Genomic DNA, 17,076 nt, shown 5'->3' with positions numbered 1-17,076 from the left:
CAGGGGTTACCTCCGCCCCCCCAGCCAGTGAGAGTCGCGGGGACTGGAGTTACCCCCAGCGAGTGTCACTGTTGGCTTCGTGCCCTCCAAGAAACGCCCATTGGTTGTTCTGATCTGCTTTCTTGCTACTTTCCTATTTATCATTACTTTCGAAAGCCCTCATTTAACGTGGGATTTGACCTTCTTTGCAGATGAGGTCGCTCTCACGTTAATCTTGTGAAATGTTCAGAACAAGTTCCAGCTCTCTACTTGCCTCCGCTTCCACTGTGGATGAAGTATTCAGTTCAGGCAGCATTTGATGTTTGAGCCGCCATTCTAACGGGAGTCACTGGTTAGACCCAGACTGCGATTTCTGGCTGGAACCTGCTTCATTGCAGACGTTCTATATCCCGGCCCGTTCTGCTTCACTCCTTTAATCCAACTATTTCAATGTTTTGAATCACTCACTGTACATTTTTAAAATATCTACAGTTTGCTTCAAGATACAGATTGAAGGTTCAAAATATAGTATGGGAAAATATTGAAATAAGGTTGTTGAAGCACTGGAATTATAGTGAGTGACAAAACTGAAATCCAGATTCTTCATTCCAGGTTAGAAAGACATCAGCTTTCAGACATCCCAGAAGCCTGAATTTATTCTGCACTGCCGTCGAAACTTGCCAGCTGTTTGCTGACTGACACTCAGTTTGGATCCTACCAGGACCACTGGGCTCCAGACTTGGTCCAAACAAAAGAGCTAATTTCTACAGGTGACAGTTACAGTCCTTCACATTGAAGTAGCACTTGATTGAATGTGATGTCAAGGATCCTGAGCAAAATCAAAGCTAATGGGAGTCAGAGACAAAATTCTCCATTGGTTAGAGTCATACCCAGCACAAAGGTAGATGGTTGTGGTTATAGGGGGTCAATCTTCCCAGTCCCAATATATCAGTGCAGGAGTTCCACAGGGTGGTGTTTCAGGCCCCACCATCTTCACCTGCATCATTGATGACCCTTCCTCTGGACAGAAGGTCAGAAGGGAGGATGTTCCGATGGTTGCACATTATTCAGTATCATTCACAACTCTTCTAGTACTGAAATGGTCCATGTTCATATGCAGCAAGACCAGGACAACTTCCAGGGTTGGGCTGACAAATGACAAGTAACATTTGTCCCATTCTAGACAAGTGCTAGACATCTCCAACAAAATAAAATCTAGTCAACATCCTTTGACATTCAATGACATTACCATCACTGAATACTATACTAGCAACATCTTGGGGTTACATTGACCAGAAACTTAACTGGGCCAGCTATATAAATATTGAGGCTGCAAGAACTGGTTAGATACTGAAAATTCTACATTGAATACTTCTCCAAAGCCAATCCACCATCTACAAGGCACAAATCAGTGATAGAATGCTCTTCACTTGCCTGGATGGGTGCAATTTCAAAAGTAGTTGTGCATGTGCAGTACTAAGAAGCCCACTTAATTGGCACTCTATCCATCACCTTAAACATTCAGTCCCTCTACCACCCAGTGCATAATCGCAGCAGTGTGTATCATTTTATGAGACTCTCTACAAATGCTTGCTAAGATTGCTTTGACAGTATCTTCAAAAAATGTGATCTTTACTACCTAAAAGGATGCTGCCAGCAGTAAATTCCCCTCCAAGCCCACATTTGAACTTAGAAATATATGACTATTCTGTCACAGACACTGTGCTAAATTCCAGCTACACTCTCCTGAATAACAATGTGGCTGTACCTACTCACCTGTGGATTGCAGCAGTTCAATGAGCTGCTTGTGAACACTTTCTCAAGAGCATTTAGGGATGACCAATAAATCCTGGTCTTACTATTGATGTTCACATTCCAATGGTAAATAAAAAGTATCTTATAGTAAAACTGTCCGACGCCACCTGCAGTGTGCGCGGCCTCCTTACCCACTGCTCGTGTCTTATGGCCATCTACAGCTTACTTCAAACCACTCACCAGTCTTATACCCCATCCACAGGTCACCAGTACTACATATTATTTACAGTTCTTTGCAAATAATGAAAAATTGCTCAATTATTAATTTGGTGACAGAAAAATGTTTTAAAAGTACTTGTAAATAAATAACCCTTTCACAAGATGAAATATTTTTGAAGTGTAGTCGCAGTTATATAGCAATGTAGCAACCAATTTATACACTGCACGATCCCACAATGTTATAATGATCAGCCAATCTGTTTTAGGGCATGTTAGTTAAGGGGTAAATATTGGCTCTAGAACACTGGAAATAACCATTCTCCTCTTCTTCAAAGTCATATTGTGGAATATTTTATGTCCAATTTAGAGAGGAGACAGGGCCTTTGTTTAAAATTTCATTAGAAAGATGCCACATTTACAGTGTAGCAGTCTGTCAGTTCTACCCCTCGTACTGAGTGGTGCTCCCTCGCTACTGCCCCTTTAACAGTGTAGCACTCCCCTCAGTACTAATCCTCCAACAGTGGAATATTTCCACGGCATTACTTTACCAACTCAATCTTTATCCTCAGCATTTCCAACTAGGGATGATAATAAATGCTGGTCCAGCCAGTGCTGCCCTCTTTCCATATCTGAATAAAACTTTTAATCGAGCTGTAATAGTTATTTAAAATTATGAAATATTCTGAAAGAGTGGACACAGAGACAATGTTTCTCTTTTAAGGATGAATGTAACTACTGACCACCACGAAACTCAATAGAGGACTCAGAAACATCTTTACCCAAAAAGTGGTATGAATGTGGAACTTGGTAATACAGGGAGTGGTTGAAGTGAATAATATGGATGCATTAGTGATGAAACTACACAGATGTAGGAGTTAACAGAAAATAGAGACTTATGATTCCATTGAATCTATTGATTTAGATGAAAAATGATGTGAAGAGGCTTGACTGGAGCATACACATTGGCACAGACTGCTAAATTTCTAGTGTAATGTTTCTTTTACAGTCCAATGCTCCCTCAGCACTGCACTGAAGAGTTTACCCGATTCACATGCTCAGATGACGATGCTTTCTTTGTATAATCAGTTAACTTAGTTATTTTGTGCTTTGGCAATGGCTTTCTTGATTCATAGATGAATATTGATTACTTAGGTGTGATTGAGGAAATCATCCTACAGATTTTGTGACTACAAGGGGATGTCAAAATCATCAGAACATGTATGGAAGAAAAATGAAAGAAAGCCAAGAGTTTCCAGATTGTGTAACAATGGAATAGCATTCAACCTTGTAAAGCATGATTAGAAATCTGTGGGTAGCAAATTATAAATGCTGTTAAAAATGTTTAATAAAATTTACCCAGTAACATTTTGTCAGGCATGCAAGCAAACATTTTCACATATATAATGAATGTAAGTATTTGACTGTGTAGGGCTTCCGCTACTGTGATGCATAGCATTTGGCTTTTGAGAAAAGGGAGAGGGTTTCTTCAATTAATATTATACAAACTATTTACCAGGGTGGAAGAGAGAGGAGAATTTGTCTTTGCTCTTAATTATTTCCCCACTCTGATTCTGGTTTACTTGTACACACAATTATTTTCTCTTTAACACATTTGCACATACATTTTCAAATGTCCATACAAGCTCTTACACAGATTTATAGAAGATGACTAAACTTAAGGGAGTGAGTTGGATTTGGCCACGGTAAAACTGAACCAGGATATGGTGGGAAAACTGTAACAGGAAATTGTTTGGGTACGGGCTAGGTACTTTCCATTAAGAAAGAAAGCTAGGTGAACCAAAGCTAGGGCTTCTTGGATGATGAGGAAATCGGAGAATATCATGAAACAAAAAGAAGTGAGTCTATGACACATATCCAATGAGTTCTTCAAGTGAGAACTAGGTCAAATACTATAACTGGAGAGGCAAAGTCAAGAGGAAAATACAATAAACGAGAGAAAATGAGAAAATAATTTCAGTTTACATAAAAGGGAACACGAGAGTCTTCTACTACAGTGTAAGTATCAAATGGGTAATAACAGGAGGAGTGGGGGGCTGAAAAGAGGAAAAAATGATAGTTGCTTAGAGGTGCAGAGCAAGGCTAGAATATTTAATACATTGATGTTTACTGAAGAAGATGGCACTGACAGGGAATCTACGGAAATGGAGATGGTAGAGGTAATGGATGGATTGAAATTGTTACGTATGATGTACTGGCAAAGTTGACCCAACTTAGAGTGGATAAATTGCCTCATCTGAATAGCTTGTATCTCTGCTACCCTGAGGTGAAGATGATGGAAGAGCTTTCCATAACTTTCCAATCTTCACTGGACTTGGAAAAGATAGCAGAGGATTGAGCAGTAGCAAATGCGAGATGCTTGTTCAAGAAATGCATTCCTGATCATTACACAAAAAAAACCCCAAAGAATTGAAGATGCTGGAAAAGGTTCAGCAGACCATAAACATTAACTGTGCCTTCTCTCCACAGAGAATGCTGGAAAAGGTTCAGCAGACCATAAACATTAACTGTGCCTTCTCTCCACAGAGAATGCTGGACTTACTGAATTTTTCCAGCAATTTCTGTTTTTGGTCACAGTCATTACAGTTTGGCCAATTTAACATCAGTGGTGCATAAGGCTTTAAAAATAGTAAGCAGGGAAAAAAATCAACAGGCACTCGAGGTTTGAGGTAACTAATAAGAGTCAATGTGGATTTATAAAAGGCAGATAGTGATTGAGTATTATAAATGAACTTTTTGATGAGATAAGAGAGAAAGTGGATGAAGGAAATGCAGTGAATGTTATGTCAAATGCTTTGTTAAAATCCATACACTAAGTACTAGCTTTGAAAAAAGTCTCGTGCAATAGGAAGGTAAATGTCAACTTGGTTAAAAAATATGACTCGAGGACAGAAATCAGAGAACAATGGTAAATGTTTGTATTTCCAATTGCAGGATGGTGAACACATCTCAGTGTTTGGACTAGGTTTATGTATTTAAATAGATGGAGTAAATTTTCAAAACATGCTAATGATGCCAAACTTGAAGGTGTGGCAGACGATGAGGATAATACACTACTAGAATAGGCAGATAAGTGGCAGATGGAATTTATAGAGAAGTATGAAATGTGCAACTTGTAAGAGATAGGGAGCAGTAATATAGATTCAATGGCTTAGCTCTAAACATTGTGCAAGGACAGAGGAACCTTGAAGTTCATATAAATCTTGGAAAGCAGCAGGACACATGAGGTATTAAGTACAAATGTAGGGATGTTAAGATTAACCTTTATAAAACTCTGGTTAGAACACCACTGGTCACCACTTAAGAAGGCCTTTGGGAAGCTGCAGAGCGGATTCACCAGAATTATCCCAGATTTGGTTGTAGAAGCTAAGTTTGCCTTCCTTGGAGCAAAGGACATTTAGGGGAGAATAATTAAAGGTGTACAAGATTATTTCAGGCTTTGGTAAAGTAGATCAAGATCAGCTATTCCCACTTGCTGATGGTACAAGGATGTAAGGTTTTTGCTAGAGATGCAAGGGGTAAGCAAGGAAGAACTTTGGAACTTTTTGCTTTTCAGGGTGACAGAAAGGAAGATGATTGATGCTTTCAAAAGGAAATTGGATGGGCATTTGAGGGAATTAAACTTGTAGGGCTAAGAGGATAAAGCAGGAGAATGGAACTGATTTGATTGCTTTACAGAGAACTGGCATGGACTCAATGGACAGAATGGCCTCCTTCCATGTTGTAATGACTCTCTGAATTGATTACACCATTGTGCCGCACATGCTTTTGTTTTTGCACAGTTACTAGTCACTAACTTTTCAAGTTATGCTATCAACCTTAATCATTTGCTTACTTATTCTTTTTATCTCACTGCCTATTTTATGAAACTCTAGTAGTAACAATTTGGTTACTTACTCCTCAGCCTATTCTTCAGCTGTGATTTTCAGATAGCAGTGTTGCTGGGTAAACATAGCAGACCAGATCTCAGTCAAGTACAATACCTCCTTGCCTAATGCTTAACTATTCACTCTTTTCAGAAGGATAGTGACCAGGCCCTAGAACCCAGGGTGATTTCCCTCTTTATGCTTAGCAGTACCCTAGCCCTTAGACCCTGCGTTCCAGGCTCAACAATGGAAACTGACACTTTTCATGACGTCTGGTGTTCAATGTATGACTTTAAATAATCTTACTTGCCCTCACCCTTGCTGATTTTACTTTGTTAACTCTTAGAGAACTGTGTTTAATTTCAGCTGATTTAGCGCACTAGTATCAAGTCTGTTTAGTTTCAGTCAGCATGGCACATCTGGAACAAGTTCATTTTTAAAAAAAGAGCCTTTTCTTGAAATGCATAGCTCAGGATCTAGTGCCATAGAGGCAGGAAAGCAATCACCTTATTCGTGTAGGAACAACAAAGAGGGAGCACTATTACAGGGAGGAGAAACAGGAGTAATATCTGTGATGCAGGTTCTGTTGGAATTCCTGAACCACAGGAGGTGCAGGAATGCCTGCAACAAAGATTATGGAGGAATACTTGTGACATAGAATCTGCAGTTTCAACATGTAACTTTGACAGAAAAATTAAATTACATCAATGCAATCACAAGTGATCGTTTTATTTCGCTCTATCTGTCTCTCCCTGTGTGTGCCTCTTTGTATGTCGTGAGGCTTCTATCTGTCCCACTTCTTCTTTTTGCACCCCTCTTTCCTCTAACTGCATTTTTTAATTTTGTATTTGTTTTCTCAAATTAATGATCTAGATTTGGGTATAGAGGGCACAATTTCAAAATTTGCAGATTACACAAATTTGGAAGTACAGTATAATGAACTGTTAGGAGTTAGCATAGTGATAGAGACTAAGTGGACATGGATAGGCTGGTGGAATAGGCAACAAAAACAAATTGCTGGAGAAACTCAGCATTCTGGCAGCATCTGCGCAGAGAAAGGAGAGTTAATGTGGACTCCAGTGACTGTTCTGAAGAAGGCTTGGAGGGTTTGAGTTATACGGACAGGCTGAATAGGCTGGGGCTTTTTCCCTGGAGCATGAGGGTGACCTTATAGAGGTTTATAAAATCATGAGGGGCATGGATAGGGTGAATAGACAGGTCTTTTCCACAGGATGGGTGAGTCCAAAACTAGAGGACATAGGTTTCAGGTGAGAGGGGAAAGATTTAAAAGAGACCTAAGGGACAACTTCTTCACGCAGAGGGTGATGTAAGTATATAATCAACCTTTTAAAAGGCTTCTGGATGGGTGTATGAATAGGAAGAGTTTAGAGGGATATGGGCCAAATGCTTGCAAATGGGATTAGGTCAGATTGGGATGTCTGGTCTGCACAGATGAGTTCAACTGACGGGTTTGTTTTTATGCTATATGACTATACGCCTTGAAACATTAATTCTCCCAGACCTGCTGAGTTTCTCCAACAATTTTTTGTTTTGTTTCAGATCTTCATCATCTGCAGTTCTTTGTTTTATTTTAGTGGTGGAATAGGCAGATGTGTGGCAGATGAAATTTCAAGAAATGAAATATACAATGATTAATTTTAATTGGAACAATAAGGAGAAACAGTATATAATTCTGAAGGAGTGACAAGAAGATGGCTTGGGGTTAAATATGCACACATTATTTAAATTTGCAGAGGTGGTTGAGAAAGCAAAAATAAAACATGGGCTTTAGTGATGGAAAAAGTTTATAAAACATTTGTTCAGTTTCAGCTGGAATACTGAGTCCAATTCTGAGTACCTCACTTTAGAAACGATTTGAAAGCTTTAAAGAGAATGTAGGAAAGATTTACAAGAATTGTTCCAGGGATTAGAGACTTCAGTTACAGATATAGATTAAAGAAACTGGAGTTGTTCTCCCTAGAAAAGAAAGAGTTTAGTAATTTGATAGAGGGGTCTAAACAGAGTATATGACAAAACACTGTACCAATTAGAGGAAGGGTTGAGAACCAGAAAACATTGATGTATGGTGATTGATAAAAGAAAAAAGGCAAAGCTTTCTCATGCAGTGAATTGTTGGAATCTGGAATACATGCATTGACTGACAGTGTGGTATTGACAGACTTAGTCATGTGTTTTAAATGGGAATTGAATGATTAATTATCTGAAGAGAAAAAATACCCAGGGCCCCAGGGAGAGAGCAGGGAATGAAACTAAGTCAGTTACTCTTGCAGAGCAATTCCATGGACATAATGGGCTGAATGGTCTGTTTGTGTGCTGTGACCATTCTGCAGTTCTATTAATCTATGATTTTTTTTGACCTTCTCTTTGCTAAATCTAGGAACTTTCATGATCTTCCTGACATAGTTTTTGCTCTTTGGTGCCCCTTTTTTTTGTGTTGGTGTACCTGTCAGTGAAAGTGTGTCAGTGCTGTGGATTGGAACATGTCTCTGTTACTTGTTGGCATCCGACTCATAAAGGTATTGCCATGGGACACTGATATGAGGCTGTTTTTGTGTGTCTAGCATTGTCCATTCCTGTTGCACCTGGCACGAGCTTCAGTTTCCAATCATTCTAAATGATGTTTTCAACTGAAATGCATTTCAAATTTTATTTAACATCAATGATGATGTTGTGAGAATTTTTACTCCATAGATATTGAATTGAAACTGTCTGAAGCCGTCTCACATTTCACTGTAACAACTGTCAGAGTGGTGGTGGTGGGGGGGTCTGTGGGGTTGGATGAAGATGTACAGCTTCAGAGGCAATTCAGTTAACAGCAGAAGAGAAAAGATAAATTATTAACAGGCTGCTGTTTTGGATCTGGACTGGAGATACACAACAGAAGTAGTGAGTGTGCAACAAAAATATCCCATTAACTTGAGTCGTTATTTTTCTCAAATAAAGTCCACTCTACAGCCCTGGTATTTGATGTATCAGAATACTGGTCTTGGCATGGTTCAAGTGAAGACTGTTTCATCAGTACAGCTCCCTTCTACCCTGGTACTGGTGCTAATGCCCCATGAACACCCACACCAATCTTTGAGGCATGCATGTATCTCCTTGATTTTATTTACTCTATGCCAGTTTGCTGGTGGTCCAGGTAGTCACCCAGAGATCATTACCTTGGCGGTTCTGAATTTTAATTTCATTCCGAACAGTTCAAGCTTTTTCAACATATTCTTTCCATACTAGTCCTATCAACATAATTAGTACCAACATGGTCTATGACAAATAGATCCCTCTTCTCCCACTCCAGTCCTGAAGAGATATCTTTTACCTTGCACCAGCAAGCAACATAACCTCTGGAACTCAGAGTTAGAGTCATGCAGCATGGAAACAGACCCTTTGGTCCAACCAGTCCATGCTGAACGTAATTCCAAACAAACTATTCCCACCTGCCTGCTCCTGGCCCATATCCCTTCAAACCTTTCCTATTCATGTATCTATCCAAGTATCTTTTAAATGTTGTAACTGTACCCACATCCATCACTTCCTCAGGAAATTCATTCCACATGCAAACCACCCTCTGCGCAAAAAATTTGCCTCCATATCTTTTTTAAATCTCTCTCCTCTCACCTTAATGTATTTAGTTCCCTAATTATGTTACCTTCTACCACTACTACATTCCTATTTCCTGACTTGAATGGTTCCCTGTAAGAACCTTGTAACTGTTGGACAGTTGCAGGGACAGAGGGTCCTTGAGTGTTATTCCCTGGGTCCCTATGCATGCCTCACCTGCAGTTGCACCCTCCAGTCCCTGATTACAGGCCAAATCTGATAACGAATTAAATAAAACGAAGAATAGTGGATGCTGCAAATCTGAAACAAAAATAGAAATTGCTGGAGAAACTTAACAGATCTGGCAGCATCTATGGAGATAAAGCAGAGTTAACGTTTCAGGAAGGAGGGTCACTGGACCTGAAATGCTAACTCTGATTGGCCTGGACAGAGTGGATGTTGGGAAGATGCTTCCATTGGTAAGAGAGACTAGGACCTGAGGGCACAGCCTTAGAGTAAAGAGAAGACCTTTTAGAACGGAGATAAGGAGAAACTTCTTCAGCCAGAGAGTGGTGAATCTATGGAATTCACTGGCACAGAAGGCAGTGGAGGCCAGGACATTGAGTACATTTAAGACTGCGATAGATAGGTTCTTGATTATCAAGGGTTACAGGGAGAAAGTGGGAGAATGGGGTTGAGGAACTTATCAGCCATGATTGAATGGCAGAGCAGACTCGATGGGCTGAATAGTCTAAATTCTGCTCCTATGTCTTATGGTCTTATGAGACAGGTGTCCAGTTTATTTTCCCCTTCCCTGATGTGATGCAATGTCTGCAGCTCAGACTCCCACTCCTCAACTTGATCTGAAGTTCCTTGTCCTTGCTACATGTACTACTGATGAGTTCACCTTGGATCACCTTGCTGTTCAACAGGTCCCACATGTTGCAGCAGTGACACATCACCAGTCCTGCCATCACTATCATATTTTAAGTTCATTAATTAATTACTCTAGAATCTCTGCTCTTTATACATTATTGAAAGTTTTTTCCCTTTTTCTAAAATGCACAAATATCAATCTTATACTTGACAACTTGAAATAGAATCCCTACAGTGTGGAAACAGGCCCTTCGGCCCAACAAGTCCACACTGACTCTCAGAGGATCCCACCCAGGCCTGTCCCGCTATAAACCACCTAATCTACACATTCCTGAACACTACGGGCAATTTAGCATGGCCAATCCACCTAGCCTGCACATCTTTGGACTGTGGGAGGAAACTGGAGCACCTGGAAGAAACCCACGCAGACACAGGAAGAATGTGCAAACTCCTCACAGACAGTCGCCCGAGGGTGGAATCGAACCCGGGTCCCTGGCGCTGTGAGGCAGCAGTGCTAACCACTGAAAAGTGGTTTTAAAAAGAAAAGAAAAAGGAGAGAGACCTAAATACAAACTGAAGACCTTCTTTTTATATTAAAATCTAGAAATATTCACCAATCCTACTGACCAATCTGATGCTTCCCCTGCACTTGCATCACATTGCATTTGTTACCTCACTGTGCCCCTGGTGTCACAGAAGATAGGCCTCTTGATCCATGGCTTTTGTTGTCTCCCACTCACGTCTCACTCTGGAAGCTTTACTTCTATAGTAAGCCATACTTAAAGCACCTTATTCACCCCATACACCAAATTCTCACTCCAAAACAAATTCTAAGATATACTAATTGGGCTTTTGTCTTACCTACTCTAAAAAAAAGTCTCCACTCACACTAACCATATACCCTTACTAACCATGTGGTGTAACAATTCTTTTCTTATTTAGAACTGCTCAAAGTCACTTCGTTGCTACAAGGGTCAGCATCTCATTTAGACAAGGGATTTCAGATGCCCAAATGATAACTGCCACTATCAGGTAGCTGCCCCTTTTATTTAGGCTATTTTTAATGTCTGCTTCTGACTTTAATTCTAAAATTGAACATGGAAAAGACATGACTTGTACCAAATTCCCAAATATATTCACTCAGTCTTTGTCTCGCTCAAAGTCTCCACTCGCACAGATTATGTGCCCTTAACAATCACGCAGTGTAAAAGTCCCTTTCTTATTTCTTTTCTTTTTATTTAGAAATGCTTTTACACAGAAGTGAACTGTTTTGTGACATCACCAAATCACCCGTGTTACCTTCTATCTTTATCCACCGCCACTAAATCACCCATATTTCTAGTTAATGATCAGTTTACCCACAAAGGCCATCAGGGACAGTACAATTACACCAAAGGTGAGGGAGAAAGGGAGAGGAATTAAATCAAAATGGAGTGGGAGTGGTAAATAAGCCACTCCACCCCTCTAGTATCCATGTCTCTCTAAACACATTTCCTATATGGAGTGATTCTGAATCAATTAACTACAGTAATTAGCTCCTCATTTAGACAAGATACTTTGGGTGTTTGAATGTAACTGCCACTGTCAGGCAGTTGCCTCCTTTATTCTCAATCTCTTTTTCCACCCTCTGGATCTTGTGCTCTGCAATGTCTCACCACATGTAAGCTGCTACAGTAATGCAAACTATATAGTGGGAGAGATCCTAGTGGATCACTTTGGCTACATTGGCAGTAGTACAAAATGGGCCCAATCGTCTGTACTTAGCTTTCCACACAAAAAGGAGGAATTTCATAAGCAGAAGGTGGTTCTGGGACTGTTGTTCTTCATTCACGTATTTTTATTGACAAGTTAACATCTTTTAAATTATGTTATTCAAGATATTGTAACTGTGTTTGATTTGACGATGCCCTGTCTTCTTTCTTGCAGATCCTACTGTGTATTGTTCTTGGAAACGTTTCATCCTGAATATTGATGATGCCATTTAGTTTAGTGCTGCTATTTGCCTTCATTCTTGGGGCTTCCTGTGCTCTCAATGCTTTTGCCCCCCAGCACAGCTCTTCGGATCCTTGTTATGATGAAGGAGGGCAGCCTAAGCGCTGCATTCCTGATTTTGTCAATGCTGGCTTTGCCAGGGAAGTGCAGGTGTCCAGCACGTGTGGGAGGCCTCCAAACAGATATTGCTTCTTCAATGAGAAGATGGGTGTGAAGACTAAGATGTGTCAGATCTGCGATGCTTCTGATCCCAAGAACGCTCACCCTGCCACCTACCTGACCGATTTAAACAATGCTCATAACCTCAGCTGTTGGCAGTCAGAAGAGTTTTACAATCCCATGCACAATGTTACACTGACTCTCTCTCTGAATAAGAAATTTGAAATTACTTATGTCAGTTTGCAGTTTTGCTCTCCTCGGCCAGAGTCTATGGGGATATTTAAATCGATGGACTATGGGAAGAACTGGGTTCCCTTTCAGTATTATTCCTCACAGTGCCGCAAGATGTACAATAAGCCAAACAAAGCAATTATTTCCAAGCAGAATGAGCAAGAAGCTCTCTGTACAGATGGATACACCGACCTCTACCCTTTGACAGGGGGGTTGATTGCATTCAGCACCCTCGATGGACGACCCTCTGCCCAAGACTTTGACAGCAGTCCAGTCCTGCAGGATTGGGTGACAGCCACAGATATTCGGGTGGTGTTCAGCAGGCCTCACCTCCAGCGGGAGCTAGACAGACATTACAGTGGCAGAGACGGGAAGGAGGACGAGGGGAGTATGGTGAGAGAGGCCTACCATTACGCAGTGGCTGACTTGCAGGTCGGTGGGCGCTGCAAGTGTAACGGGCATGCTTCACGCTGCGTCAAAGACAAAGAGGGCAATCTGGTTTGTGACTGTAAACACAACACCGCTGGGCCAGAGTGTGACAGGTGCAAACCCTTTCACTATGACCGACCGTGGCAAAGAGCAACTCTTAGAGAAGCGAATGAATGCTTGGGTAAGTCCAACCTTTGGCTATTGATGTAACTATTGACAACTTCCTGCCTTCATAGTCAACCAATCTCTTCGTCAATGAGAGAATTTGGCAAGACAATAGCAGTTGTGAAAGCTGCTAGAATCTGTCATTACCTGAGACTTCATTCTAGACACAAATTTGTAATGTGTTGATCGGATCTAATTAATCTAATTGATTTTTTAAAAAAATTAGGTCTCAAATAAGGTGGATAAGGCAATGTTCTTATGTGGCTTCTTTGAAAATTAACAGGATTTATGTCTATACAGAATCTTTAATAAATATCTCCACTGAAAAGGATGTTAAATCAAATGACAAAAAGCCTGGTCAAACAAGTAGTGTCTTCAATGAGGAAAGTAAGGTCAAAAGGCTCAGAGGGTTAGAGAGGGAATTACAGTTTTGATTCTAGGCAATTGAATACACAGTGACAAATGATGGAACTGGCAATACTCAAGAGGCCAGAATTAGTGCACAATCCCAAGAGGATGTGAGGTTGGAAGAGTTTAGAGTTTGGGAAGAGTGAGACCATGGAAATATTTGAAAATGTGGCAGCCTATTTGAGCAAGTTAGCATAAACAACAATGTGATATAATGACTAGAACTCCATTTTAGTGATGTTGATTAAGATCCAAATATTGTAGGATCTTTTACAACTACTGAGAGCAGGTGCTTCCAACCAGTGCTGCACTCTTTCAGTACTCCATTGAAGTGTCAAATTGAGGGTATCCCATTACATTCCTGACTTGTGCTTTGCAGATTATGGACATGTATTGTGGAAGACAGGATGTGAGTTACTTGCTGCAGAATTCCCAGTTCTTGATCCGCTCTTATAGCTACAGGATTGACACAGTTGTCTAATTTATTTTCTGACCAATAGTAATCCACTGAATTTTGAAAGTACGGTTTAAGTGATGTTAATTCCATTCAACATCGAGGGGAAATCAATAAATTCTGTCTTGCTGGAGATGGACATTGCCAGGCAATAGTTTGGTGCAGCCCCAAGACTGGATGTTGTTCAGGTTTGGCTGCATGGGGAGTCAAATGCTGCAGTTTCTGAGGAGCCATGATTGGTGTTGAAAACTGTGCGATCATCAATGAAAATCCCATCTCTGACCTTGCATTGGAGGAAACATAATTAATGTAGTGCTGAAAATGGTTGGGTTTAGAATATTGTCTTAGGTGATCCTGGGATTCTTGTGGTGCAATAACAGTGTCCTTATCTCTGTTCCAATCAGGCCTGTCACAGATTAATGCATCCACAGCAAGTAGATTTTTACCTATGGTTGGTTCTGTCACATTCTGTTTCAGACCCAGTTCAGCAACTATAATCTTCAGGACTCAGCCATGTGTTCCAAGCCATCCTTGGTGATGGACATTGAGACCACCCACCCCCCCTGGCAGGTTACTTTTTGTGCCCTTGTTACCATCAGAGCTTCTTTCAAGCATTCTCAGTAAGAGAAGCATGGTTCCATTGGCTGTGGGGTGGGTTGTGGTGGTAGGTTGTAATAAGGAGGCTTCCTTCTCCAAGTTTGACCTGATTCTATAAGACTCCATGGGGTTTGGAGTCCATATTTAGGAATCCCATTGACATCAGTTCCAAATAGTACACCATTCTGCCATGTGGATGATTCTTGTTGATCTGTCTTGCTGCTGGATTCGGATGTACTCAGGGATAGTGTTGGAGGAGTCCTGGTACTGAATATAGGGAATAGTTTGATGAAAATGATTGACTGACTGGTTTATAGGTCAGATGCTCAATTTTACGTATGTAACCCAAGGTTAGTGAGGAAGATTTTGCAGTGTCAACTGGGCAGGTCCTGCCTTTCTCATTTCTTGGACAGCTTGATACAACCAAAGGACTTGCTGGGCAATTTCAGACTGTAGGCAATTTCAGAGGGCAGTTAACAGTAAATCGTGTTGCTCAGTCTGGAGTCATATGTTGTAAAATAGGTTAAAGACTGCAGATTTTTCCTTCACGATGGGACATCATTGTCACAGTTAGGATCTTGTTCAATCTATTGATTTCCATTGTAATGTTACTGATAAAAAGCTTTGTATTGTCAATTTATTGGTTAAAACTTGAGCAGCTGCTGTAATGGTATTTGAACTTGTGCCCTCAGAATATTAATCCTGCCTCTGGATTATTAAATCTGCAACATGACCACAATGCCACTGTTCGTGTAGCTAGGTTGTGATATTTACCTACCGTGCCCCATGGCGTATCTTGATTCCTATTCAGGCCCCATCTTATCATAAAGCAATTCCCAGAGCATCTCACCACTCAATGGATATCCCAGAATTCACCAACATCCCCTGTGCCCACACCATCTTTAAAAGCCCAACATGCACCTGGACAAACACTGTTAGTCCCAAGCTATCCTGTACGGTTCCTGACATTTACCCCTGTAGTGGCATTCAGAAGGAATTTGATAACCCACTACGGGGAAGGGAGAGATCCTGCTGTACGGGCTGGTTTAGAGGCAGGACTTCCCCAGGACCACCGTAACATGCCAGCCTGGTCTGAGGTTAACACCTGAGTTAAAGCAGTCTCAGCCATCTGGAGGAATGCACAGCACTGTAGGAGAAAGATCAACTGTCTTCTCCACTCCACCAGCGTAGGTTCTGTCATCTTCTCTCTGATAGTCCAATACTCTAACTCACTACCTTGAATATAGTACCCACCTCCCTCTGAGGTTAATGGTCTATCATTCTCATGAATGCTTGCAACATCTTTCTTCACATTCTGTTGCGTACCCTAACCACTGACACCACCATAATTACTTACCCACTGTGCTACCTACTCAGTCAGGACACCTCCCCACCTGCAACAAAAAAAGTAACAGAGCTCCACACTTTAATCTCCCTCACATTCCAGAAGAAAGCAGTCCCCAGTAGTGTAGAATGACTGAAGACAGGTGAAACACTGCCAGTTATTCAGTTTCTCACCCATTATTTGGTGAGCTTCTGTCCACCCCATGGGGCTGACAAACTCTTTCCATGCCCTGGACTGATATCAGAGGCTGGCTTTGATTTGTTGTGCCTGGATCCCCTGAGCAAAGGCTCCCCCCTCGACTTGACTGAAGCCTTGCTGATAACCGTGACAAACTTCCTTCCTTTGCGTCTGTGCTAAACGGCAAGGCAAGACTGAAATAATATGAGCTAGATTTCTCTGGTCGACAGGGCAATGTGCAGCAAGGCAAGACAAGACCATGCAAGGCAGAGATGATATGAGCATCCAGGTAGGATACAGTGAACACTGTGACAGTGAGTGAAGTGCCCAAAAATGCAGCCTGGTTCAGTCCACGAGTTAGGTGTGTGTCCCTGAGTACACGACATCCTTGCTGCAGTATTACAACGATAGTTACCAGTGCAACTGAGGTGCAACACTGATGTGCAGAAGTGGATCAGAGATGTGCCATGATGGTTCTTAGGGGCTGGCACATATCAAATGCCAATGCCTGTGGAAATGGGATGTGTATGGCTGGGTGCCAATGGAGTGTGCCCTGAGATGATGCTGCCTAGTGTCTGATGTGCAGGTCCTTCCAAGGAAGTGGAAGGCTGAATTTGGCAGGTACCAACACTGGTTTCCATGCCAATATTTTATTGATATCTTACTTGTTAACGAAGTTTGGTAAATTAGAAACCTGAATATTAATGAAGTGAGAGATAGTAGGAACTGCAGATGCTGGAAAATCTGAGACAACAAGGTGTAGAGCTGGATGAACACAGCAGGCCAAGCAGCATCATAGGAGCAGAAAGGCTGACGTTTCGGGCCTAGACCCTTCATCAGAAAACTGA

The 17,076-nt window shown here is 41.3% G+C and overlaps 1 protein-coding gene across 2 annotated transcripts in view; it reads left to right on the top strand.

Moving 5' to 3' along the window:
- LOC109927111 (netrin-3-like) overlaps positions 1–17,076 on the top strand; it is a 175,588-nt gene that overhangs the window by 1,622 nt on the left and 156,890 nt on the right. For both annotated transcript variants that reach the window (XM_048609797.1, XM_048609796.1), the window contains 2 exons: positions 592–749; positions 12,198–13,263. In XM_048609797.1, the coding sequence (XP_048465754.1) occupies positions 12,243–13,263 (1,021 nt within the window). In that variant the 5' untranslated portion in view covers positions 592–749; positions 12,198–12,242. The remainder of the gene's footprint in view (positions 1–591; positions 750–12,197; positions 13,264–17,076) is intronic.

The sequence above is a fragment of the Rhincodon typus genome, chromosome 21, assembly GCF_021869965.1.
Source record: "Rhincodon typus isolate 14 chromosome 21, sRhiTyp1.1, whole genome shotgun sequence".
Taxonomy (NCBI): domain Eukaryota; kingdom Metazoa; phylum Chordata; class Chondrichthyes; order Orectolobiformes; family Rhincodontidae; genus Rhincodon; species Rhincodon typus.
The sequence above is the reverse complement of the archived record's forward strand: the minus strand, read 5'-3'. Positions and strand labels throughout refer to the sequence as shown.